This window comes from Hyperoodon ampullatus (assembly GCF_949752795.1).
Source record: "Hyperoodon ampullatus genome assembly, chromosome: 16".
In the NCBI taxonomy this organism is placed as follows: Eukaryota; Metazoa; Chordata; class Mammalia; order Artiodactyla; family Ziphiidae; genus Hyperoodon; species Hyperoodon ampullatus.
The window spans coordinates 56,854,973-56,880,365 of record NC_136929.1 but is presented as its reverse complement, the minus strand read 5'-3'; the positions used below and the strand labels follow the sequence as shown (position 1 = coordinate 56,880,365).

General features: G+C 47.5%; 1 protein-coding gene across 1 annotated transcript in view; it reads left to right on the top strand.

Moving 5' to 3' along the window:
* Window positions 1–11,110: 11,110 nt before the first annotated feature.
* The window catches only part of ERICH6B (glutamate rich 6B), a gene marked incomplete at both ends in the record, with an annotated part of 53,967 nt that continues 39,684 nt past the window's right edge, over window positions 11,111–25,393 (top strand). Inside the window, 3 exons of the mRNA XM_079721621.1 lie at window positions 11,111–11,181; window positions 18,891–18,978; window positions 21,327–21,549. Of these exons, the coding sequence (XP_079577747.1) occupies window positions 11,111–11,181; window positions 18,891–18,978; window positions 21,327–21,549 (382 nt within the window). The remainder of the gene's footprint in view (window positions 11,182–18,890; window positions 18,979–21,326; window positions 21,550–25,393) is intronic.

The window sequence follows — 25,393 nt, the reverse complement described above, 5'->3', positions numbered from 1 at the left end:
TTATTAGTCAAACGGAAGAGATATTACCCACTTTGAATGGGCTGTGAAGATTAAGTGAGATCACATAAGAGAAAACATCTCACCCAGGGACAGGCACAGGGGTGATTCTCAGTGAACGTGCATTCCTTTCCTACCGCTCAAGATAGTTTCGAGTCAGCTAGCGGGCGCTGTGGCGCAATCTCGCTGGACACCCAGACTGACCCAAGGTCATTCTTGGCCAAGGTTGAACCAATTCACTCTGCACTGCGTTACCCTCAAAGGATTCCAGGTTCCCTGTTGAATGTGAGGATGGCGGTCACTTCTCATCAAATTTTAGTGACAAAATATCTAAAGTGCTTAGCACAGTGTCTCTCACCTAAAAGTACCCAGTAGATAGGAGCTGTTATTCTTTGTCCATTCCTCCCTCCAGCTCTCCCCAACCTTGCCCATTTCTACTGTATAGAGGAGGGAGGATAAAGTGCTCAGAAGAGTCACGAAGCCAGTGAAGGCGAGCAAGTGCACAAGAAGAGGGAAAAGGCAGAGGTGAGGGTGGGTTATAAAGAAGAGATAGAGAAATTCCTCCGATGCAGAGGAGAAAAGTCGTGCAGCATTTCCTGGAAGACAACCACATGAAGATAAGATTTTGATTTAAAAGCTTTAGATCACTCTGAACCTGAAAACCTTTTTTATTTATTTTTATTTTTTATTTTTTTTGCGGTACGCGGGCCTCTCACTGCTGTGGCCTCTCCCGTTGCAGAGCACAGGCTCCGGACGCGCAGGCTCAGCGGCCATGGCTCATGGGCCCAGCCGCTCCGCGGCATGTGGGATCTTCCCGGACCGGGGCACGAACCCGTGTCCCCTGCATCGGCAGGCGGACTCTCAACCACTGCGCCACCAGGGAAGCCCGAACCTGCAAACCTTAATGGCAGACTCTGAAAATCACAAGGGGTCCACCGTGTTACTAGATGATTGTGCCCTGGTGTACGCCGGTCCACTCGGGGACACTTAAGTATGAAATCTCACATTTAAGGAACAAATGAACAGAACAGGTGGGCACTGCCACTCCGAGACCTAGAAATAAAGGTTCTCTAAGATGTGACAGCACCGGATCCTACAGGCCTGGAACAGAAGACAAGTGTTGACAGAGCCCTCTGCGGTGGCTTCTCTCTAATGGGGTGTGGAAAGCCAGCCTCTGGGGCTTCAAAATAAAATCTCTGCTTTCCCAGAAGCCCAACACTCAAAGTATTTATGTTTAGCATCAAATGCCTCAGGCAAAAATAACAACCCTGGCTCCCCGGGCTTCCTCGGGTATTTCAGAAAACGACTCAAACTACAGCTCCAGGGCATCCAGGCTATCATCAGAAAGGGGCGCAGATTAGTAACCAGGAGGTGAATTATTTCTGGCTGCTACACAGCTTTGAGTCAAATGAATCAAAGTTTTCTTTCATTTGATTAGCTCGACTGGGTAAAGGCTGAGTTGCTTAGAATTCTTTCCTACCCCCTAATGGAGAAGTAAACCAATTCTATCCAAAATATTTGGAAAACAAAAGCCTCACCCAGGAGTCTCAAAGTTAAATCTTGGATTGAAATAAAATATATTATAGGATTTGTCTTAGAAAAATCAGCTTCTCGGCTGCAACTTGAACAAGCTCTGATTTTAATGGTGCCATAAAAGTGTTTGTGTGCTGGACTCAGAGATGAGACCTCATAATTCCTTTGTGAACTATGAACGAAATCTATCACTGAGGCCCTGTGGGCAGGAACACAGATTTAGGGGGTCAAAACACCAAGCCTTCCCATTCATGACCTTACCACATGAATCCCTAATTAATTACGGGTGTCCTAATGTGAAAAATACTTTCATAACTGGAAGGTGACCTATCCCCATTCATAAGCAGACCACAAATCAGTCATAACTCCCCAAACACCATGAAAGAGCTGCTCAATTGGTATCTGTGTTGAACTTCAAGTGTTGCATAATTTATATCTAAAATCCACTCTCATACATCTACTGAAGACCCACTCTGACCTTCACTCCCAATCCCAACTGCATTAAAAGGGACTATAAATCACTGGAACACGGGCACCCAATTGCAGCCCAGCTCTCTCAAAGCCAGGCAACTTTCTTCCCTTGATGAGTTCATCAACCCTTCCCTTGATGAGTTCATCAACCCATCAACCCAACCCAATTGGTTATAAAACCTGTTCATATTTTGAGATAATAATGCAAAGGCTCTTTTACACCATGGTTCACTATTCACCCAGGTGGTCCAATTGAGCAAGTAGACAGAAGGAACCACCATCAGATCCACACTCAGCCCTGCAATGGACTGTCCTCAGTTTAGGAGAGCTCTAACAGACTTTATACCCAATGGTGGTGCAAGCTATAAAGCTCTGATCCTTATAGCTAAGAATCCTGTTGACTGTGGATCAAAAGTAAGAATTTTTACAGGAAGCCCACATCGTCCCTTCATTACAGCAAAGCTTTGCTTTGAAATACAAACATTTCTCGATTCCTAAGAGATAAGATTTTCTTTTCTCAGTTTTTCCAGGGAAGGAAATCTTTGTAAATTTCTCTCAATTCCTGGATACAGTTAAATCAATTGCGCTGATAAAGCAGATGCTGTGACGTCCACCCTGACCCCAAATCACTACAGAGAACCAGGAGCCCTGCAGCAAACAGGTGCAGCCAAAAGCAGCTTCTTCTAGCAGTTTCCAGGGAGATTTTCCAAAAAGACTGAGGAAGAAGTGTAAGGAAGGCTTGCTGGCACCTGCCACCCAGCAGTGTGGCAGCTTGGGATATTCCTTAGCCACCTTGGTGTCATCTGTGTCTTCAAAGGGGCTTGGTCCATCCAGAGTGGTAGCAGAGGGCTGGGAGGCTGGGACAGTGGCCAAGCCTGCTTCAGACCAGGCATCCATCGAGTCTGTCTACAGAGAAGCAGTGTTCTTGGAGTTGACATTTGTCTGTCCTGTTCAAGGGACCCTGGTGTGGTGGTTCACTAAGGCCCTATCCCCACAGTCCACAAGAAACACATGCTTGTTGGCTCCTTGCAAAGACACACACAGTTTGCAAGTGTCCTGAATGCAAGGTGGCCACCCTGTGAAAAGAAGATGAGGGGGCTTGGATCATTCCTCGTTACCCCTCAGTTTATTAAGAGGTTTGAAGTTTCCCAGGTGGGATCTAACACAAGAAGAAAAATCTTCCAGATGGGCCACCATATACAGCAGAATTAGACCTGTCATAGTGAGAGGCTCTTACATGGTCTTGATTTCTTTTCTTTTCCCTTTTTTTTTTTTCCTTTTTAAGCTATTCTTCAGTGATTACTTCTTTCTTGTGACACCCTCAACTGTGGTTAAGGGCTCTGTACAGTAGAACCAAGTTAGCAATGTGCCGATTTGTCTGTTCTTCCTGTGCTTCTAAGCCTGGAGCTCTCTCCCTGACCTCTGCTCCCCTGGGGTACAATTCCCTACAGCAGGAATGCATAAGAAGGCGCATGTGAGAGCTGTTTGACTTGGAGGATGCTCTTCCATTCTACAGTTAAAGAAAGAACAAGGGAAACAGTGCCCTGGGAGAGGAAAAGTTGATTGTCCGTATATAGAAAGGCAGGATTTTCAAAACATTTTTTTTTACCCCTGTTGTCTTTCAGAAAAAAAAAAAAAAAAAGAGTTACCATTGTTGAAGCCAGCTACCCTTGGAATGAGAAGGGAGAAATCCAAATGAGCATAAAAATTAAGAACGTGTAATAACCTATAATGGAAAATAATCTGAAAAAGAATGTGTGTGTGTATATATATATATATAATACATATACACATATGTATACAACTGAATCATTTTGCTGTACACTTAAAATTAACACAACATTGTAAATCAACTATACTTCAATTTAAAAAATTTAAAAAGAGGGCTTCCCTGGTGGCACAGTGGTTAAGAATCCTCCTGACAATGCAGGGGACACAGGTTTGAGCCCTGGTCCAGGAAGATTCCACATGCCGCGAAGCAACTAAGCCTGTGTGCCACAACTACTGAGCCTGTGCTCTAGAGCCCGCAAGCCGCAACTACTGAAGCCCACGTGCCACAACTACTGAGCCTGTGTGCCACAACTACTGAGCCCGTGAGCCACAACTACTGAAGCCCATGTGCCACAACTACTGAGCCTGCGTGCCACAACTACTGAAGCCTGCATGCCTAGAGCCCATGGTGTGCAACAAGAGAAGCCACCGCAATGAGAAGCCCGCACACCACAACTAGAGAAAGCCCGCGCACGCAGCAACAAAGACCCAACACAGCCAAAAATAAATAAATAAAATAAATAAAAATTTTAAAAACTATTTTAAAAAAAGAAAAGATTTTTAAAAAATTAGAAAAGAACTACTACCTATCACTAAACAGGGTGTGATAAACAGGACCCCGTAATGAGTAAGACCCTGGTGAGGTCCTACTCAACCAAAGCCCCCATGCCTAGATTCTGAAAGAGGATGAAGGTGGTGCCCAGCTTTACAAAGGAAAGGGGCCCTTGGCAACTGCAGAGTGTTCCCTTGAACTGTGATGTTGGGAGGGGTGTTAAAATGGATTCTGCATGAGTCCATTTGCAATCACCTGTCACCGGCGTGATTTTGTGGAAAGCAAACTGTTAGCCTAACTTCTCTTGGCTCCGTGGTAGATGCCAGGAAGCAATAAATGTGATCTCCAAAAACCTCACCTAGGCTCTGGGTTCTCTTATTGCCACCAGAACCTAAGGAATTGGCCTTAAGGAGTGATTCTGAGGGCTGGTGGCTGGAGAGGGCAGAGAGCTGGGTTTGGGGATTGAAGGCAGACAGAAGGCAGGGGTCTCCCCATCAGGCAGAAGAGAGGTCAGTTCACCTCCATCCTGCTTCAGGGATGTACAAAACACAGACCCAGGTCTGAGAGGAATTCAGGGGGCTGCCTGCAAAAGCAGCTGGATTTCTCCGGGGTCCAGGGTTTCTCTCTATTTGGTACCCTCTGCTTCATCCCTCTGTATCCTGCTGTATTTGCTGCTTCCCCTTTTCCAGGTTTTAAAACTGCTCTGCCAGGGCTTCCCTGGTGGCGCAGTGGTTGAGAGTCCGCCTGCCGATGCAGGGGACACGGGTTCGTGCCCCGGTCTGGGAGGATCCCACATGCCGCGGAGCGGCTGGGCCCGTGAGCCATGGCCACTGAGCCTGCGCGTCCGGAGCCTGTGCTCCACAACAGGAGAGGCCACAATAGTGAGAGGCCCTAGTAACGCAAAAAAAAAAAAAAAAAAAAAAAAAACTGCTCTGCCAAAGTTAATGTTGAGGAGAGAAGTAACAACAAAAGTCAACCTGTTAATTGAACTCTTTTCTAACACAGAGGAACGTGTCCTCACTTGGTGCTGGCGGTGGCTTTTGTTGATCCTGCGAAAGGAATCCACTTTACTTATGCTTACTTTTCTGAACTTGAGCCTATATTAAATATTTACTATTTAATAAATATTAACCATTGCTAAAGTGATCATTTGTCCTAGTTTGCCAGGGCAGTCCCAGTTTATGCCTGCTGTCCCAGGAAAATTACTCATCTCTCCTCTCTCACTGTCCCAGTAGGATGATCAGTGCTACACTCACCCGAGCCGTGGGGCACGTGCAGTGCTTCTTTCTTAACCAGTCCATCCTCTCCCAATAAGCACTTGTTTCTCTCTAGCCCATTACTTTTTAGTCATACCAGATTAATAATTTACTACTCATATCTCACTTACTTCCAAACAGGATTAAAATGGCATACAGTGCACTCACTCAACAAATATTTACTGGAAGCCGAAAAGTTCCATGAATACTCCCTGAGGATACAGATACATATAAAATTGTTCAAATAAAAGTTAAAAGTGGGGCTTCCCTGGTGGTGCAGTGGTTAAGAATCCGCCTGCCAATGCAGGGGACATGGGTTCGAGCCCTAGTCTGGGAAGATCCCACATGCCACGGAACAACTAAGCCCGTGCGCCACAACTACTGAAGCCCGTGCACCTAGAGCCCGTGCTCCGCAACAAGAGAAGCCACCGCAATGAGAAGCCCGCGCACCGCAACGAAGAGTAGCCCCCACTGCCGCAACTAGAGAAAGCCCACGCGCAGCAACGAAGACCCACCGCAGCCAAAAATAAATCAATAAAATAAATAAATTTGTTAAAAAAAAAAAAGTTAAAAGGGAAGGCAATGAAAAACCACGTAGAGGGGGAAGATCACCGAGTCAGAGACCATGGATGCAACAGTCATCCTAACTCCCTCTATATTTGACTTTGAACTACCTGGTAGTAAAACTAAAAAGTAAACTACAATGAATAACAGCTATCATATTGCCTAAGGAAACACACCTTTGATGCAAAAGATGCTTTTTCTCTGACACTGATAGAAATTAATCATTCATTCAATAAATATTACCGACTACCTCCTATGTCCCAGGTAGTGTTCACTGGGTGGGATACAGAAGTAAACAAAGCAGAACAAACAGATAAAAGTCCCTGCCCTCGGTGAGCTTACATTCCAGTGGGTTGAGACAGACAATAAACATCACATAGAGTGTGTCAGACAGTGGTAAGTGCTATGGAGAAAAATGACGCTGGAACAGAGAAGAGAGAGCTCCGACAGTGCCCTGCAGTTTCAATAGGGTGGTTAGGAAACCCCTCACTGAGGAAGCGGCATTTGAGGAAAGACATGAAGGGGAAGCGGGAGAGGTCCCGTCACTATCTGGAGAGGAGTCTTCCAGACAGACCCTGCGATAGGAGTACAGGAGACCAGTGGGAGCCGCGGGATGTGAATCGGGACAGCATGAGGACGCCAGGTCAGAGCTGGGAAGGGAGGGACAGGAAGTGGAGATCTTGGGCTTTGTTCCCTCCGATAAGACAGGAAGTCCTGGGAAGATTCTGAGCAGAGAAGTGCCATGACCTAATATTTTATTTGTTTGTTTTCTGTTTTTTTGCGGTACGCGGGCCTCTCACTGCTGTGGCCTCTCCCATTGCGGAGCACAGGCTCCGGACGCGCAGGCTCCGGACGCGCAGGCTCAGCGGCCATGGCTCACGGGCCCAGCCGCTCCGCGGCATGTGGGATCTTCCCGGACCGGGGCATGAACCCGTGTCCCCTGCATCGGCAGGCAGACTCTCAACCACTGCGCCACCAGGGAAGCCCCATGACCTAATATTTTAAAGGATCGTTCCGGATGGTATGTCGAGTGTGGATGGAAGGGAACAAAACACAGAACTAGAGAGACCAGTTAAGAAGCTTGTGAAATTTTCCATACAACAGAAGATGGTGAGAAATGATCAGATTCTGGATGTGTGTTAAAGGTAGAGGCAGGATGTGATAACGGGTTACAAGTGAGGTGACACAGGAAGAAAGTGGCCAAGACGGTTCCGAGACGCTTGGCTGAGCAGGGGAGCTGCTGTTTGCGGAGCAGACAGAGTGAGGGAGGAGCAGATCGCGGGGGAGGACGGGAGTTTGGTGTTGACCTTGTTAAATGGGATACACCTGCCGGACACCCAAGTAGAAAGGTCAAGTCAAGCAGATGAGTCTGGGGCTCTTGTGAAACCTTACTTAAAGGACATGGAGTGGTAAAGTGAACGAGGTCCATAACAGTTATTTTTACCAAAAGTACAGAAGCATTTGTTTTATGACCATTTTTATATCAGTCTGCAATAAAAGTCAAGATCTTCAATCATAGCTAAGTGAAGGTATTTCCAGAAGAAGCCAAGTTAGTGGAGTAAATGCCCTCAAAGATGTTGCCTTTGGGAATCTAACTTAGAGCAAAGGTAGAGCTTACGAAGCTGAAGGAATGGGCAGTTCCCATGGACCTCAGCCGGCCTCTCTCAACTCTGATTTCAGATTTGCCTTTAGCAAGAGCGAGCTCTCTGACTGTACTTATTCTCTGGGGTAGATGGTCAAGCAGCAGAGTTGACGTTTCACTATGAAAAGCAGAAGTGTCTGATAAATTCTACCCAGATCAAGGCCCACCTCACTTTATTTGGAGGCAGGTCACCAGGATCTCTGAAAGACCTGGCAGAATTTTTCTTTAAAAAGGAGCTGTGAATTTACTAAGATGGGCAGATGAATCACAAGTTGAGGCCTCGGAATGATAAGCTGGTGTTTGGCAACAAGTTGGAATCATCCAAGTTAAAACGTAGTGTTTTCCTGGCAAAAAGGACACACAGATAGATACACAAAGTTAATACACAGACAGATAAAAGTTAATCCTGTCCCCAGCCAAATAAGAAAAGTGTCTATAGTTCCTCCAGGCCACACCCAGCCTGGAGGGGGAAAAAAAGTGTGCAACTGTAAGAAATGGAGCAGAACTATCAAGAGTATTGGGCTTCACTGGTGGCGCAGTGGTTGAGAGTCCACCTGCCGATGTAGGGGACATGGGTTTGTGCCCCGGTCTGGGAAGATCCCACGTGCCGCGGAGCGGCTGGGCCCGTGAGCCATGGCCGCTGAGCCTGCGCATCCGGAGCCTGTGCTCCACAACAGTGAGAAGCCCGCGTACCGCAAAAAAAAAAAAAAAAAGAGTATATACCAGCAACATAAATAGGGAAACTTACATCACAGGTGCGTTTTGCCTCTGAAAGTGTAATAAGAATCATAACCTTTTAAAATTCCCTGAAACCTGGGACTTCGCCTGTTTTGTTCAGTCTGTATTCCCAGCACCTCCTAGAACAATACTAGCACATAGTAGGCATTCAATAAAACACTGACAAAGGAATGAATCAACATTAAAAAATAAAGTGAAAACAAAACCCATCAGTGCCATCTTGTGGAAGGCCTTACCATGATGCATCCAAGGTTCCAGTCACCAGGCTGGGGAACAGACGCTGAAATTTCTGTATGACAGGGCCTGAGGGGCCACAGACTGTTGGAAGTGCTAGGCCAGGAAACTTGTCTTGAAGCTGTGTTTGCAAACCATGTACACTTTTGACTTAGATTCAGGTGAGGTAATGGAGATTATGGGGGGCAGGAGGGCTACAAAAGTTCCCCCAAGCCAACCCTTGACACTGCCAGAGTATAAATGAGAGAGAGAAATCTCAAAAGTAGTCTTTGACCAGTTCCCCCGCCACACACACATACACACACACACAGAGCAAAAACTGTTGTGATAACCTAGGCTCAAATTTTCCCTGTGCGGGGCTTCCCTGGTGGCGCAGTGGTTGAGAGTCCGCCTGCCAATGCAGGGGACGTGGGTTCGTGCCCCGGTCCGGGAAGATCCCACATGCTGCGGAGCGGCTGGGCCCGTGAGCCTGCGCGTCCAGAGCCTGTGCTCCGCAACGGGAGAGGTCACAACAGTGAGAGGCCTACGTACCGCAAAAAAAAAAAAAAAAAAATTTCCCTGTGTCCTTCAAGAGATCCTTGGGAACCAAATATTCATAAGAGCTCTCTGGACACGTGGTAACATTGTCTGTCTTCCTATTTCCTTCCTACACCCCTCCCCAACTCACTGAGGCTCCTGCTGTCACCCCTTGGTGGTAGTATGGGCTTAGCTTCTCTCTGCTCTTCTTCCTCATTCTCCACATGGGGGCAGGGGGTGCAGAAATCACTATCTGGTCATCTTCCACTTGCTTACCTCCTATGGGACCACCAAACAGAGGTGGAACCACTGACAATCACCAAGGTTCTCTGTGTCTCTGCCTCCCACTGGAGCACCCTTTTCTGTCATTCCCACTCCCTTCCCAAGAGCCTGGCACAGGGCCCCGAGAGCCAATATGAAGAACCCCAGTGGCACACACTCCTGGTACGCATGTGGTACTCAGGATTCTTCAGGTTTCGTGGCTACCTAGAGCTTATACAATCGAGTGGACCCTCTTTGAGAAAAAGGATAAAACATTATAAATATGGGCTTCCCTGGTGGCGTAGTGGTTGAGAGTCTGCCTGCCAATGCAGGGGACACGGGTTCGAGCCCTGGTCTGGGAAGATCCCACATGCCGCGGAGCAGCTGGGCCCGTGAGCCACAACTACTGAGCCTGCGCGTCTGGAGCCTGTGCTCCGCAACAAGAGAGGCCACGATAGTGAGAGGCCCGCGCACTGCGATGAAGAGTGGCCCCCGCTCGCCACAACTAGAGAAAGCCCTCGCACAGAAACGAAGACCCAACACAGCCATAAATAAATAAATAAATAAATTTAAATCATATGGGCTTCTAAGAAGACCTCTGCTTAAAAAAAAAAAAAAAAAAATTATAAACATGAATTTAGGTGCAGAAGTGAATATTTATTTAAAATGGGAAAAGATATCACAGAAAATTACTGGCACCTCAGAGATCTGAGTTCTTTTCTTCTGGCTCTCTGTGATAATTGGCCAGAAATGCCTACACAGAAATGGATTTCAACCTGGCCTCCTGGCCCACCTGGCCCTCTCGCACATCCAGAGAGGCCACTCAGAGAAGCCAGAGCATATGAGCTTCGCTGGCTTCCTCCTACCCTTGACCCCAGACCAAGCCCGGCACCTGGACTCTGTCCCCTCAGGGCAGCTTCTTAGGCCCCCTCCCCGCTCCAAGAGTACTCCAGAGGGGGCAAAGGGCCCGCCCTCCAGGATGCTTAGGGGTCTCCGTCCTGGGGGCCAGCCCGAGTGAGTCTACTCAGGGTGCCTCATGTGTTACCACCGGGCCAAGCCACCTTGCAGCCTCACACACCTGACCAGCTAAAGGGTCTCAGCTCTGGGAGCCTCAGACCTGTCTCTCCATCTTAGCAGCCGCCCACCCACAAGCTCAGCGCTGGGCCCCAGGATTCGGGAAAGGACATGCTGCTTGATTTTCTAATCAAAAAAAGTTATAAAAATTACGTACCATTAAATAAATAATAAACAAAATAAAAATCCGCCCGGTCTTTGCCGGCCCTCCTCTGCCTGGGAGCCCTGTCTGGCCTGGCAGGCGCCAGCTGCCTCCAGGTCGTGGCTGTCTGTGGTCCACCGTCCCCATTTCGGGGAACGCCCGACGCAGGTGGCCCTGATGCCATAGTGAGAAAACATGCTGGTCAGCCACTGCCGCTTGGCCCCAAGATCTCCCCGGCCAGGAGAGAAGGTGGGAAAGGGAAGCCAAGTGCAAGTCCAGAGCTCCCTCCCGGCGCCTTGGAACTCCCAGCACCGAGGCGCAGCTTCTCTGGAAACCGGGGAGGGCGGGGCTCCGTTCCCATGGTAACCGATAGACAAACAAACTCGGGCGCCAGGACCCCGCGCTGGAGCGGCGCGGCCGCCAAGCTTGGGTAAGAGCCGCGGGCAACCAACAACGCGCGCGCGGGGAGACCCGACTCCTCCTCCTTCAGCCCCGCCAGGGAGTGGGGAGCAGATCAAGGGGCTGGGGAACAAAGAAGCGACACCACGCAGACATCTTTGTTTCTCTCCCTTTCTCCGCTCTTCCTCCCTTGGCCTCGTGTTCCCGACTGTCCCGCGCTTCTCCCCTTCGTGAAGCGCGGTGTCGGGTCCATACTTCTGCAAATAAAGGAGGACCGGGACCCTTCCACTCCAGACAGCCCTGGCCCTGAGTTCAAGGAAATACTCTGGGTGTGACAGTATGACTTCTTCCTTTTCAGCCGGCACAGACCAGTCAATTAAGCAGGAAAAGAATCCCGCGCATCCCAAGTTCCAGCCTTGGGCACACACCGGCTCCTGGGACCCAAAGCGAATGACTCAGTTTATCTGTGTTTCTTCCCCCCCGCTCCCACCCCCACCCCCTCTAAAATGGGACCAAAAAAGAGGCCCCAACCTTCCAGGGCGATGGCACGGAGTGGCCAGTGCTAGTACTCCACAGGTGCTCCTGCCACGTGACGGCTCAAGGTCACCCTCCTTGAGAGTTCAAACCTAAATACATCTGAAATTCTATTTATTTAAAAAAAGGCCGTAGGAAATTATGTTCTAATGAGTGCACTGGGGTGTCTATACTGCTAAAAACTGCACTGATTGGTCTAAGGGGATGAACGTAACTTTTTTTTTTTTTTTTTTTTTTTTTTTTGGTATGCGGGCCTCTCACTGCTGTGGCCTCTCCCATTGCGGAGCACAGGCTCCGGACGCGCAGGCCCAGCGGCCATGGCTCACGGGCCCAGCCGCTCCGTGGCATGTGGGATCTTCCCGGACCAGGGCACGAACCCGTGTCCCCTGCATCGGCAGGCGGACTCTCAACCACTGCGCCACCAGGGAAGCCCGAACGTAACTTTTTAACTTCAGTGTTTGCCCCGTGGCATTTTTTCACATGGATCCCGATCAGCACAGGCACAGCACCAGGAATCTCACTGAAGGAGGCTATCAGCCAAGAATCCTGCCAGTCAGTTAGAGAGATTATAAACGGCTACTGAGGACAATCACAACAGCAACCAGAAGGCCTTGTGTTTTCAGAACACCAGGCAATACCCCGGATCCTTTACAGAAATGAGACTTCTCCCAGAGCTCCAGCTAGGGTTTCCAAGCCTGCGCTGGCAGCACCCGAGCTACACCCAAGGGTCCTGTCCTCTTCATCAGCTACATCTTTGCTGTCCGAGCCCTCCCACAACCCATGTCTTGGGTTTTTCCTCCATAACACAAAAGAAAGATAAATGGATGGGGGCCTGAAAAGTCCAAATCAGAAACTTGATGTGCAGTCTCCTGTGCACCTTTCTTCCTATGGATCATCCATTCGGTCCACAGGCTCCAGCTGAAATCCTGCTACATGCCAGGCATTGTGCTAGACGTGCAAACACACACGCACGGTGTGGGAAAAGAAGAGTTGAAAGAGCTGTGGGAGAAAGAGAAGACTCTTTCCAGAAAAGCTTGCAGGTCCTCACGGAGGAGGTGACCTGGAGTTAGGTTTTAAAGGATGAATAGACTCGCTTTCAAGTGATAAGAAAATTCAAAAGCAAGGCTGGCATCCCCCCAAAAAATCCCCCTCTGGAAGGGCTGGTGAAAATGTATACAACATTCTCCAGAAAATAAAGCAGGGCTGTGACTAGCAAACCAAGAAGGGGCTCGAAACATGGGCCAGGAGGAAGCCCAGGCAGGAGGGCTGCTCAGTAGACACATCCCTGGCCTTAGCTCTGAGACAGGCCTGCAGCACCTGAGCTGACCAGCTACTCCATGACTAGCCCAAAGGCCTGGCCTCTTTGTAAACTGACTCCTAATGTTAAGCAATGTAACTGTTAACAGGGCCTCCTCCTGGGCACATGAAGGATTGACAGGAAAGACATGAGTCCTACAGGTAGAGTTTTGAATACACTGGCCTGTTCTAGAATCAAACTTCTCTCCAGTCTCTTATTGGAAGGAAACTATCTGTCTGCTGTCTACCAAGTCTCCAGGCTTCTCTTGAACCATGAGACGGTGGAGCCCTGCCGTCTCATCTTTGCTGATGTGTTTTGGGGCTAATGTATACTGTTAGGTAGGGCTTCAGCAGCAAATTCCTCACCCTTCCCAGTCCTCAGCCAACGACTGCATCCACTAGTCCTCCACCCAGCACCTGCTGGTCTCCTCCTGGATCTTAGGGCTTTACCTGGCCTCTTCACTTTGGGTTCATGTAGCTCACAATCTCTTGGTCTAGAAATATTTGCCTATGCTCTTCCTGTCCCGCCAATAATAGGAGGTGCTAGTTTAATCACACAGTTTATGCGGTTTTCATATTTACTCCCTCTAAACTCCAAATGTGAAGCCAGGCACCTGTGCCATTTTAGACTGATGTCATAGCCTTTTAGAAGAAAGGGGTGTTCAGGCAGCACACCCCAAGTCCTGAGCCTGCCTCTCAGCCCCAAATCATTGAAGACCAGTCCGGCTTCCACCAGTGGCTGTGATCAACTTCAGCTTTACATTGGTTCCCAGCTATGAGTCATGCTTTTGGAGCTCAGCTATATGTGTGTGGTTTGCATCCACTCATGGCCACACACTCAGTGCCCCAGGGGCTACCCCTGACCATGTTCGTGGTCACGCTCTGTAAGGAAATAAACACGATCAGCACTCCTCACCCACATCATGATTTTCTGAACTCCCGGCAACAGGCGGAGCCCAGCAGCCCTAATCAAATCAGTGGGTGCAAGAGGCTTTCAGGGATTCTATGAAGCCTGAGGAGAGGTGCAGGGCCAGTTCCCAGGCGGCGGGTAGCACGGGCCCAGAACCCACTCATTCCCAGGACTCTGGCGCCTACTTGGCTACAGAGGTTTCTTCCCTTAGGAGGGGCTCACTGCCTCGAGGTATCCCTCTTTGAACAAGGACGCGGGTCCAACATGGGATGACGCGTCTCCCAAGGTCACCTATTCTCTGTCCTACAAAATTCCTAACACCTGGGAACCTGCAGGCTCCCAGCACCATCCTGGGGTCTGCAACGTGGGCAGATGAGCCCTTCTGCCTGGACTCCTGAGGATTCCAGTCTTCACATGGAGGTCGGCCTCTAAACGACAGGAGAATTCCTCTTGGAAGAACCCCACGAGCGGTTGTAACAAAAAGTCCCTTTGCTCTTGGTCTTATCAGCCTTCCCAGTGAGTAACTGGGCATTTTCAGATCACAAGTGACCCCCTTCCTCTCTCATTTTGTCCCTCCCTGGTCTCTCATTGAAATCCAAAATGCCCTCTGAGAACTCTGCTCAATATTATGTAACAACCTTAACGGGAAAAGAATTTGCAAAAGAATAGATACATGTATACATATCACTGAATCACTTTGCTGTACACCTGAAACTATCACAACATTGTTAATCAACTACATACTCCGACATAAAATAAAACATTAAGGGGTTTCCCTGGTGGTGCAGTGGTTAAGAATCCGCGTGCCAATGCAGGGGACATGGGTTCGCGCCCTGGTCCGGGAAGATCCCACATGCCACGGAGCAACTAAAGACCATGCACCACAGCTACTGAGCCTCTAGAACCCGCGAGCCACAACTACTGAGCCCACATGCTGCACCTACTGAAGCCCACACGCCTAGAGCCCATGCTCCACAACAAGAAGCCACCACAATGAGAAGCCCACGCACCACAATGAAGAGTAGCCCCAGCTCGCCGCAACTAGAGAAAGCCCGAGAGCAGCAACGAAGACCCAACACAGCCAAAAATAAAAAAAATAAATAAAAAAGTAAAAATAATAAAATAAAATGCCCCCTGATTCTCTAGTCCGCCATGTGAAAACTTAGCCCCGCTAGCCAAGGCAACTGAACTTGATTCTTTAGGGAGGCCCACGGGGGCGGGGGGAGGATCCCCACTGGGCAGGCAGGTAGCAGAGAGGAGCGAAGGCTGTAACAGCGGACAGCAAGAGCCCAGCCCCCTCTGTAAGCAGGCGCCCCTCACCTCCATCCTCGTTCCATTCCTTTCCATTTCAATTCTCTTTCCAGTTCCTCATGGTAGCTAAGCCTCCCCCACTCCCCCAGCCCTGGGACATCCTCTGGCTAGCTTTGAATTACATGGGGACGGTCCCTGTCCCTGACGGGTCCCACACCCCAGAAGCCAGAGGTGGTGCTGGCATCTTCCTAGCTCCCAACTTTCCCCCCTTACCGATGATTACTCTTCCGACACCTGCTAAAATTCCCTCCCCCTCTTTCATTCATGACATAAGCACACTATACTGTACCATAATTTATTTTTCTGTCTGCCTGCTTAAGCAAGCAGCTTTCTTGAGGTCTACAGGTGTGCCTTCCGCAACGTTGCAGCCCCCATGCCCAACAGTGTCTGGCACATAGAAAGTCCTCAACAAATGTCGGCAGAAAGAAAGAGAAAAAGAAGAAAGGGAAAAGGATAGAGGGAGCCTCGGAAGCTTATCCTTTTCAGCAGCAAGCTTTATAAGGTCTGGTTAATGCACGGAACGACAGAATCAGATTCACCAATATTTGAGCAGCCTGGAGGGGGGAGGCGAAGGCAGCAAGCTGAAATGTAATACTGATCCCTATAAATTCCTGCATCGGGTTCCAAAACTAAACCTAAGTTTAGCACTAAAAAAAAAAAAAAAATGTAAAGAACATAAAAGCTACCTTCAAATATTTGCAGCCGCTGTGGAGCAAATCTGTTGTGTGTAGCTCCAGACAGCAGACCTGGGGGTGCTGGTTAAAAGCCCGAAGGAGGAAGATTTAGCAGCAGAAGTCTGTGTAATTTGTTACGTGCTGAATACAGTGCCTGGCATGTAGAAATGGTGGCTGAATAATTCCACACTTATTGCGGTGATCTTTCTTATCATTATTATTACCAGCATCATCGTCATTATTTATTATTTATAAGAGCTGTCCAACAGTCTGCCTCAAGAAGCACTGATCTCTCTTCCATGGAAATCCAAGGTTATCACTGGGTAGCCACCTGTCTGGGGAGTTTGTCGACCTGATTCCTAACCCCTGGCCTCGCCTTCTGTAATCCTGTGATTGGAAGACAGTATGTCCTGGGTAGATACAATTCCTGGCTGAGCAAACTGTCTTTTATACAAAGAAGCTCTTGCAGTGCCTGCATTTGTTGCAGTGTGCCTCCTTCCAGCAATCCCTGGAAGCATCTCTTTGATGTTGAAAAATAAAATTGCTTTGTGTGAAAGCTCCTTTAATCTTATATAGATACAAATGCCTTGTATCTTTGGGGATATGCCAAATCGCTGGTAGTGTTTCAGAATTAATCTTATTAAAAGAAAGTTCTGTTTAATCCCCATTGCTCTTTGCCGGAGATGCTGAATAATTCCGCACCTATTGGCTCTTTGCCACGCCCCCTTCCAGGATTTAGTGGTGTCCAAGAGAACACAGCCGCGAGTTTAGGCTGGACAATGGCATTCCCACTTTGAGTTTAGTGCTGTAGTTGTAGAAATGTTCCTTTATACAACTTTATCTCAATTTCTTTCTTTCTTTTTTTTTTTTTTTTTTGCGGTACACGGGCCTCTCACTGCTGTGGCCTCTCCCGTTGAGGAGCACAGGCTCTGGACGTGCAGGCTCAGCGGCCATGGCTCACGGGCCCAGCTGCTCCGCGGCATGTGGGATCTTCCCGGACCGGGGCACAAACCCGTGTCCCCTGCATCGGCAGGCGGACTCTCAACCACTGCGCCACCAGGGAAGCCCTCAATTTCATAATGAAAGAAAAGGAAGGGGTCAGAGGACTTGCCTGTTGTGAAGAATAACAAATGGAATAATGAGATGCCTCATTGACCAACTCAATATAATTACATATGATAAACCAGTGCTGCTAATATCGCTGAGAAAAATGGAGTTCATATAAGGTTACGATCTGTTGTCTCTTCCCAAAGAATACAGGACACTGCTGATTAGACTACCTAGTTTGTACAACGTATGTTTCCATATAAATGTATATTTTATATACCTATATATCAGTATGTGTGTGTGTGTATATATATATATATATATATATAAAATGTATATATATACACATATACACACACACACATATGTATCAGTCAAATGAAATTACAACTTCCTCCCTCCCAACAGACTTCTGGATCTTCTCCATTAGGAGCCATCAGTGAGTGATCCAAACATGCAACCATATGAAATAATTATGTATTTATTAATTTCAACACATATTTATGACCTCCTACTATGTGCCAGGCATTATTCTAGGTGGCAGGAATACAATGGTAAACAAGAGAGCAAAGTTCCTATTCTCAGATATACAGATCAATGAACGTGATACAAATGTTACGAAGAAAATAAAACAACAGGGCTTCCCTGGTGGCACAGTGGTTGAGAGTCCGCCTGCTGATGCAGGGGACACGGGTTTGTGCCCCGGTCCAGGAAGATCCCACATGCCACGGAGAAGCTAGGCCCGTGAGCCATGGCCGCTGAGCCTGCGCGTCCGGAGCCTGTGCTCCTCAACGGGAGAGGCCACAACAGTGAGAGGCCTGCGTACCGCAAAAAAAAAAAATCACCTCTGAAGAATGATTAGAAAGCAAGAGCCCAAGCAGGGAGGCTACTGTAGAAGATGGTAGATTAGACAAGAGTGATCACAGTGGTGACAGAAAGAAGAATGGATTCAGGACAATTTTTGGAAGATGGCGTGGAGAGGACTTACTGACTAGCAGGCTTGGGAGGATGAAAGAGAGAGGAGTCAAGGATGGCTCCAAGTTTCTACGTCTGAGCCACTTCATGAATTATACCACAGGGTCCCAAACTTTCTCAGCTCACGGCACTCTCAGTATCTCAGCGAATTTTTCATGGTGCCCCCTAAGCGAAAAGAAATCCGCAGTGGTTTTCATTTCTTAGTTATGTCCAAATAACTTAATAAACACGTGTGTTGCATCCTTATGTCATATATTTATGTCACAATTTAATACATAAACATTGAAAGAAAAAAGTAATGTTTTTATTTCATTCTTAGATAGCCACAATTAGTTACTAATGGAATATGTGTGTCCATTGGGCATTGCCCGACTTCAGTCTTGGAATCAGATTGCGGCGAGCAGGGGCTACTCTTCGTTGCGGTGCGTGGGCTTCTCACCACAGTGGCTTCTCTTGTTGTGGAGCACGGGCTCTAGGTGTGCGGGCTTCAGTAGTTGTGGCGTGTGGCTTTGGTAGTTGTGGCGCACGGGCTCAGTAGTTGTGGCTCACGGGCTCTAGAGCACAGGCTCAGTAGTTATGGAGCACGGACTTAGTTGCTCCACGGCATGTGGGATCTTCCCGGACCAGGGCTCGAACCCGTGTCCCCTGCATTGACAGGCGGGTTCTTAACCGCTGCGCCACCAGGGAAGCCCTCAATTCTTTTCCAGATTTACATTTTGTGAAGCTGCCTGTCAGGAGCTGGGTTCTCTGCAAATAGACTCTAAGATGCAAACTGTTGAGAGGCAACCTGTTGAGACGTAAAATGTGTATTAGGGACAAACCCCTGAGAAAGGAAGGGCAAGGATGCAGGACAGGCCGAGGGAGACGGTGCAGCGGAGCAGGTTTGGTGAGCCCAGCCCGCCTGGAGGAGGCTCGCGGGTGACTACAACCTCTCAAAGGTGTCCCGCCTGGGCTCGGCTGGACTTTTACACCTCCATCTTGCTTTGTCACCAGATGTGGGTGCCCCAAGAAGGGCGTGGCTTCCAGAAGGCGGCCCCTGGCAGATGAGGCAGACCCTGAGGGCACTGTGGCCCGGGACTGGGTGATGACCACGCCCCACCGCTGGGCAGCAAGCTGTTCTCGGAAAAGAGCTCTGGGCAGCGCACCTCTATGTTCACCACAGCGACCCAGGCTAATCCTACAGGAATCCGGGAATCCAAGGGCCCTAGCAACCCTGCAGGTGCACAAATACGGCCCATTATTGATACCAACCCGTGTTCTTGGACTCTTTAATCAGTAGAAATGGATATGAGGCCAGACGAGAAATGCAGGCAAGACCTTACTGGGACTCGTGCTGCAGCATCAGGAGACAAAACAAGTAAGAGGGGCCCCTGCTCGCTCCCCGAGGCAGGCGTGAGCTGGTCCCCTGAACGGAGTGAGGTCGGGTGGGAGGCGTGGCTTACCTCATCTGCCCGCCCCCTTGGTGGTGCTGCGTGTAGGGATCCTTGCGGTTCCCTCTTTTTATTCCCGGCACCTCAGCAGTGGCAGCTGGGTTTTGACCTTTTTGTAGCTTTGCTGTTCATAATTTGCCCCAACTGCACATGCGTGCAATTATTTTTAGTCCCTTATAGTTTCTTTGTATTCTGTCGCTTGAGGAGACGTTTGTCCAGGTGTAAGCACTGCAGTAAAGGGTCCCAGGTCCCAGGCTGTCTCATTACGAATGTCTTTGACCTCACACCCGTCATCTCAGGCATCAGGGTGCACATGTGCTAGAGAGTGATCCTCATGATCTCATCTGGCTGGTTCCCTAGAACAGAGCTTCCCAATCAGAGATCTGGGAAAAGGAAGGCCAAGAGATTTACCTCGTAAGCCCTCAGAGCAAACAGGAGGATTCTGGGCCAGTTATCTGCAGTTTATCCCATTGGGCAGAATAACTATTACCATTGTTAAAACTTTGGGATGCCCTGCTCTAGAGCCGTCTATTCTTGGTCCTTCATTCTGTCACTGATCGTTTACTCTGGGTATCTTTATGATGCATCAGGCACTGAGCCAACCGTGGGAGAGAGAGCGGGAAACAGGCCATGTGAGGTCACTGTCACTGAGACACGCAGATATAGTGGAAAAGAAATGCTGAACAAGTAAACATGGAAACAGAACCATAAACAGAAACAGGGTAAGTGCTCTAGGAGAGAATAACAGAGTGGGAGAACAGAGAAGGAATAAGAGAGGAAGTCAGAGAGACTGGCAGGTGCCAGATCTCCAGGGCCCTGGGAGCCCTGGAGTGGGGTTCACATTTTATTCTCCGTGCCAGGGAAAGCCATCGGGGGATTGTTAAGCAATGCATATCCTGATGTCATTTATATTTTCCCAAGAACACTCCTCGTGGAGAATGACTACAGGACAGCAGCAGTGGTGACAGGAGAGCCAGTTAAGAGCATGTGGTAATAATCCAGACTAGAGATGGCACAGTTCACTGCGGGTGATCACAGTAGAGCAGAGAAGAGAGGAAGGATTTGAAATAGATTTGCAAGCGAGAATCAATCCTTCCCGCCATCGAGAAGTTCACGCTCGGTTGGAAAGACAGATGTGCGAACAAACTATGTAATATAGCAAAATCATTACTTTAATGAACATACAGATGGAGCATAGGGTGGAACATGGAAGACACCCCGTGGGGGATGTAGGTGCTCACAGCTGTGCTAAATCTGGGGAGTAACAATTGCTGTTTGCTGAGTGAACTAACACTTTGCTGAGCGGGTGGTGCTTCCAGCAGGGGGCTCGGCCAGGAGCACGTGCCTGGCAGACGTCCAACCACAGGGACCTTCACTGACCCAGGCCCCACAAGCTGTGTCTGTACCACCCTGCCTGGACCTATTCCATTGTGCTTGCCACTGTGTGTACAGAAATCTGTTGGAATGTCAGTTTCTCTCCCCAGTTTGAAGCTCCTGGAAGACAGTCTATGTCCTGATTACTGTAGCAATAAATATTTCTTGATGAGTAAGTAAAAGTCTTCTCTAATGACTGCACCACTGAACACCGATGGCTCCCTCTCTTTCCAGCTCTCCTCACTGACTTCATATTGTGCAGTCATTTCAAAGGCGCTGCCTTCAGATGTGGTCTCTCCAACCAACTCCTGGAGGGTAAAACCTCTGCCTTCTCTTTTTGTGCCTTTTCACAGGCCACCATGTACTGACATGCACACTCAAAGGGCCATCCCAAGACCACGGAATGCAATGAGTGAACGACATGCAGTAGGTAATTCCTGACTAATGGGGTCTTATTCCTTTCTCGGTTACCAGGGTGATGAAGTAGTGACTCTGCCGGCTGCAGAAGGCTTTCCTCTGCTAAATGCCTCCCAGCATGTCTGCTAGAAATCTTCAGCCATCGGGAGCATCACCTCCTCACCCCTCCACAACTTTCCACCACTCCACGCAGACCTTATCTTCACAGGAAGAAGGTACTGAGGGAGATGAGGAGAGTTCAATGGAAGAATTTTTAGTTCTTCAAGAGGAAGAGAGCCCGGAGGAAGACCAGTACCTGGAGGAGGAGGAAACTTATCTGAAAGGAAAGGAGTATCTGGAGGAAAAGGAGTATCTGAAGGAGGAAAAGTATCTACAGAAGAAAGAGCTGCTGGAAGGAAAAAGGTTTCTGTATGAAAAGTTTCTGGAAGAGGGTGAGTATCTGGGGAGAACGTCCCATAGATGGTAGTTCTAGTTCATCACGATGTCCGGGAAAAAAGAGATACAGCCAAAGCGCAAATGATCGACCCTACGCACCGCGCTGGCAGACTCATGAATCATTTTTGACCAAGTTCTACTCACAACTTCAAGAGCTGTGCCCCCAAGCACTGAGCCTACGGAGCAGACAAGGAGACCTGATGAACGGGAAGCGCCTGTTCGTAAAAAACAAAATAAGACAAACAGAAAACACCCCCTTAACTTGTATCTTTTCTTTTTCCTTGTTGCACAAGTAATACATGTGCATGGTAGATATTTGAGAAACCATATATTCGTAAAAAGAAGAAAGCAAAAATCGCTCCCATTCAGAGATGATAATCGCTTTTACACTTTGGTTATGTCCTCCCAGACACTATATAGTGCTTGCAACCTGCCCTTTAAGGTATATTTATTTCTATATTTCTGTATTATAATTACATATAAATATTACATACTTATAGGAATATCATTTCATGCTTTCAATTTTCTACAAGTCATTTTAATGGCTGCATCACATTGTATTATATTTTCAAACCATAATATTTTAATTGATTTCCTATTATTGATCATTTATTGCTTCTGATTTTTTTGTTACTTTTTAAAACAGCACTTTGATAAACACCCTTACAGCTAAATTTTATTAATGAGCTCTAATTATTTCCTAGAATACATTTCCACAATCTGTTACTTAGTTAGCAGAGACTAGTATGCTTCCCAGGGTGCCCGTTCAGCCCCTGGAAGGCATCATCTTACCCTGCTGGAGGGTATTTAACTTTTCAGTGATTTCTCTCATCCTAGAGTTGACATTTTTCCAATACTGTTTCTGCAATTGGCAACTTTTCCTTAAGTTGGGTTTTATTATTTGGCAGTGGTCTCCTTGTGCTGTTGCTCCAAGTGGCTAATATGCATTTATTCACAGGCCCACACAGTGTCTTCCCTCGATGTTATGACTGAACGGACATATCCAACCAGGAACGGAAAGTTAAAAATCCAGGTCATCTGCATCGTCTTAATGTTGACCTAGAAACAGAACTAAACATTTTTTCTGGATCCCGTCCTGTTACCAACCGCAAGCATCTCAGGGAGCTTGAATTTTTTTTTTTTTTTTTTTGCGGTACGCGGGCCTCTCACTGTTGCGGCCTCTCCCGTTGAGGAGCACAGGCTCCGGACGTGCAGGCTCAGGGGCCGTGGCTCACGGGCCCAGCCGCTCCGCGGCATGTGGGATCTTCCCAGGCCGGGGCACGAACCCGTGTCCCCTGCATCAGCAGGCGGACTCTCAACCACTGCGCCACCAGGGAAGCCCCCGGGAGCTTGAATTTTTAAATCCCAGTCTGATTGCACACTACCTACATCCTAAAGGCTGGGTGGATTCGGCAGCCACACAGGTGTTTTACCTTTACCTCCTCTCCATCAAATCAGATGTATCAACCTACGTTCCTACTGCCCTCACAAAAGTTAGTACGTTGGAGAGCTCATTCCTCTGTTGCTGGGAAATTCTCTTTTCTGTGTGCCTCTACCACTGAGCTCCCTCTCAGAATCCTAATAACCCTGCTGTTCAAGTACCAAGTGTAATTCTAATACTGAAAAATAGCATTCAAGCCATTTCTTTTGCACAGTATGAATCAAGCATCCTTAACGTGTCCCTGCTATGTGTCGGACCTTTGTAAATATATTACTCACTAGAATAGGACAAATACAGTGCTGTCAAGTGAATGGAACTGTGTATAAAGCAAAAGCTTTGAAAATAAATGCCCTGCTAGCAAAAAATTGGAGAGGCACTGAAAAACCTGTAGGGGAATACTAAAACGCCTTTGAAGGCACATGGAAGCATGTCTTAGTCTACGAAAACCCAGGGTGCCAAGCCAGACTGTACAAAACAGATTAAGAAGGGGTTTACAAGAGGATCTTAAATCTTCAAAAGAATTTACATCACAATTTCTTTAGGTATAATTTCTCCCCAATACCTTTATGATGTAACTGTTTATCTCTTGTTTTGAACCTCAGAGCCTAACAAGAGTGCTTTCCTGACTCAGATCCTCAGTAAATGCAAACTGAATCAAATTCAATTTCATTCATTTCACAAAGCCAGGCATATATATAGACACACACACGCACACACCTTTTTTCTTGTTTTTTGTTTTTGTTTTTTGTTGGTTTTTTTTAAAAATTTTTATTGGAGTATAGTTGATTTACAACGTTGTGTTAGTTTCAGGTGTACCACAAAGTGAATCAGTCACACATACACATATGTCCACTCTTTTTTCTATTCTTTTCCCATATAGGCCATTACAGAGTATTGACTAGAGTTCCCTGGGCTATACAGTAGGTCCTTATTAGTTATCTATTTTATATATAGTAGTGTGTATATGTCAATCCCAATCACCCATACTTATTTTTAAAAACAGCATTATGAATTAATCGGCACCTATAAAATGAGCCCAAGAAATGACAAACGGGCTTCCATCTCGCATGCTGATGGATTAATTATTAGAGGTTAGTGGTAAAGCACTGTAATGAGAAGGATTTTGAGGCCTCGTTTGGGCTCAGCAGGAAAGTGTGCCACGATCCACCAGTGACGTCTGCCACAGGAGAGGAGAACGGAGCATGCACGCTACTTACTTGTCTATTTGGTGGCAGATATGAACCTGTCACAAAGAACACTTTTTTCTTCCTCTCTCAAGACCTTGACTGCATAGGTTTGAACACCAGCTCTCTCCCATTTATTAGTTGCATGAACTTGGGCAAGTCACTTAACCTCTCTGTGTCTTAGTTTTCTCAGCTGTAAATTAGGAATAACAGTAGGCCTACCTTATAGGATGTTTGTGAGGATGAAAGGGGTTTAATTATGTAAAGCATTTTGAGCTATGCCAGGCATATAGCATTTTAAGACTATGTAAGTGTTAGCTATTATTGTTGTTATTATTATTATTATATTTTATTATTTCCTTACCATTGACTTGTGAAAGGTAAATTACATCCCCTGGGCACATTTTCCTCTTTTATGAAATAGACAGAACAAAAACACAAGAGAAGATGCAATGAACTAGGGTGTGGGAGGACTCTAGGGCCCCCACCCAGCCACTCTGCAGGAAGGTCAGAGTCTCCCGTTGCCCTGGACCAATCGGGGTACGTCAGACTAACAACGCTCACCCCCTCTCTTCTTTAAAAGAAGGGATGATCTTCTCCATGATTTGTGAGAAAACCCAATAAAACTAGATGAGTAACTTGAATGTAAATGCGGCATCGATTGTCACTGAGTAATTAATAGCCACATGTGACTGATCTCCCCGGATTTGAACTGGGAGGTTCCAAATCATTTCTGGGAAACATGGGTGTAAACCCTGTGGTGTCAGAGTCGGAAGATCCAGCACAAGGGTGGGCCTTTGACCTTGGGCATGTCAACTACCTGCTCCAAGCTTCCCTTTCCCCACGTGAAAAAATTCCTTGTGACTGTGGCAATTAAATGAAAGAACATTCTGAAAATGCTCTGAAAGCTCTCCCACCCCATACAACTGTCAGGTGTAAAAATGTTTTTCTGATCTCACAAGGTGCAGGAAGGCTCTAGAAGGAAGAAGTACGACCTACATTTCTGTCATGCTGTCATAGAACAGGAAACCACCCCACAATGAGGCCCCTTTTGTTTATTTAGAACCCAAGACCTTCCTAAAGATGAATTCTGTGCTCTGTGGCAAATAATGCCGTAGAGATGTCACAGTATATTCATTCTGATTCGTAATGTTTTTACCTAATGGTATTTTGATACATATACTCTGCTGGATTTGATTTTCTTTCCCCTTGCTA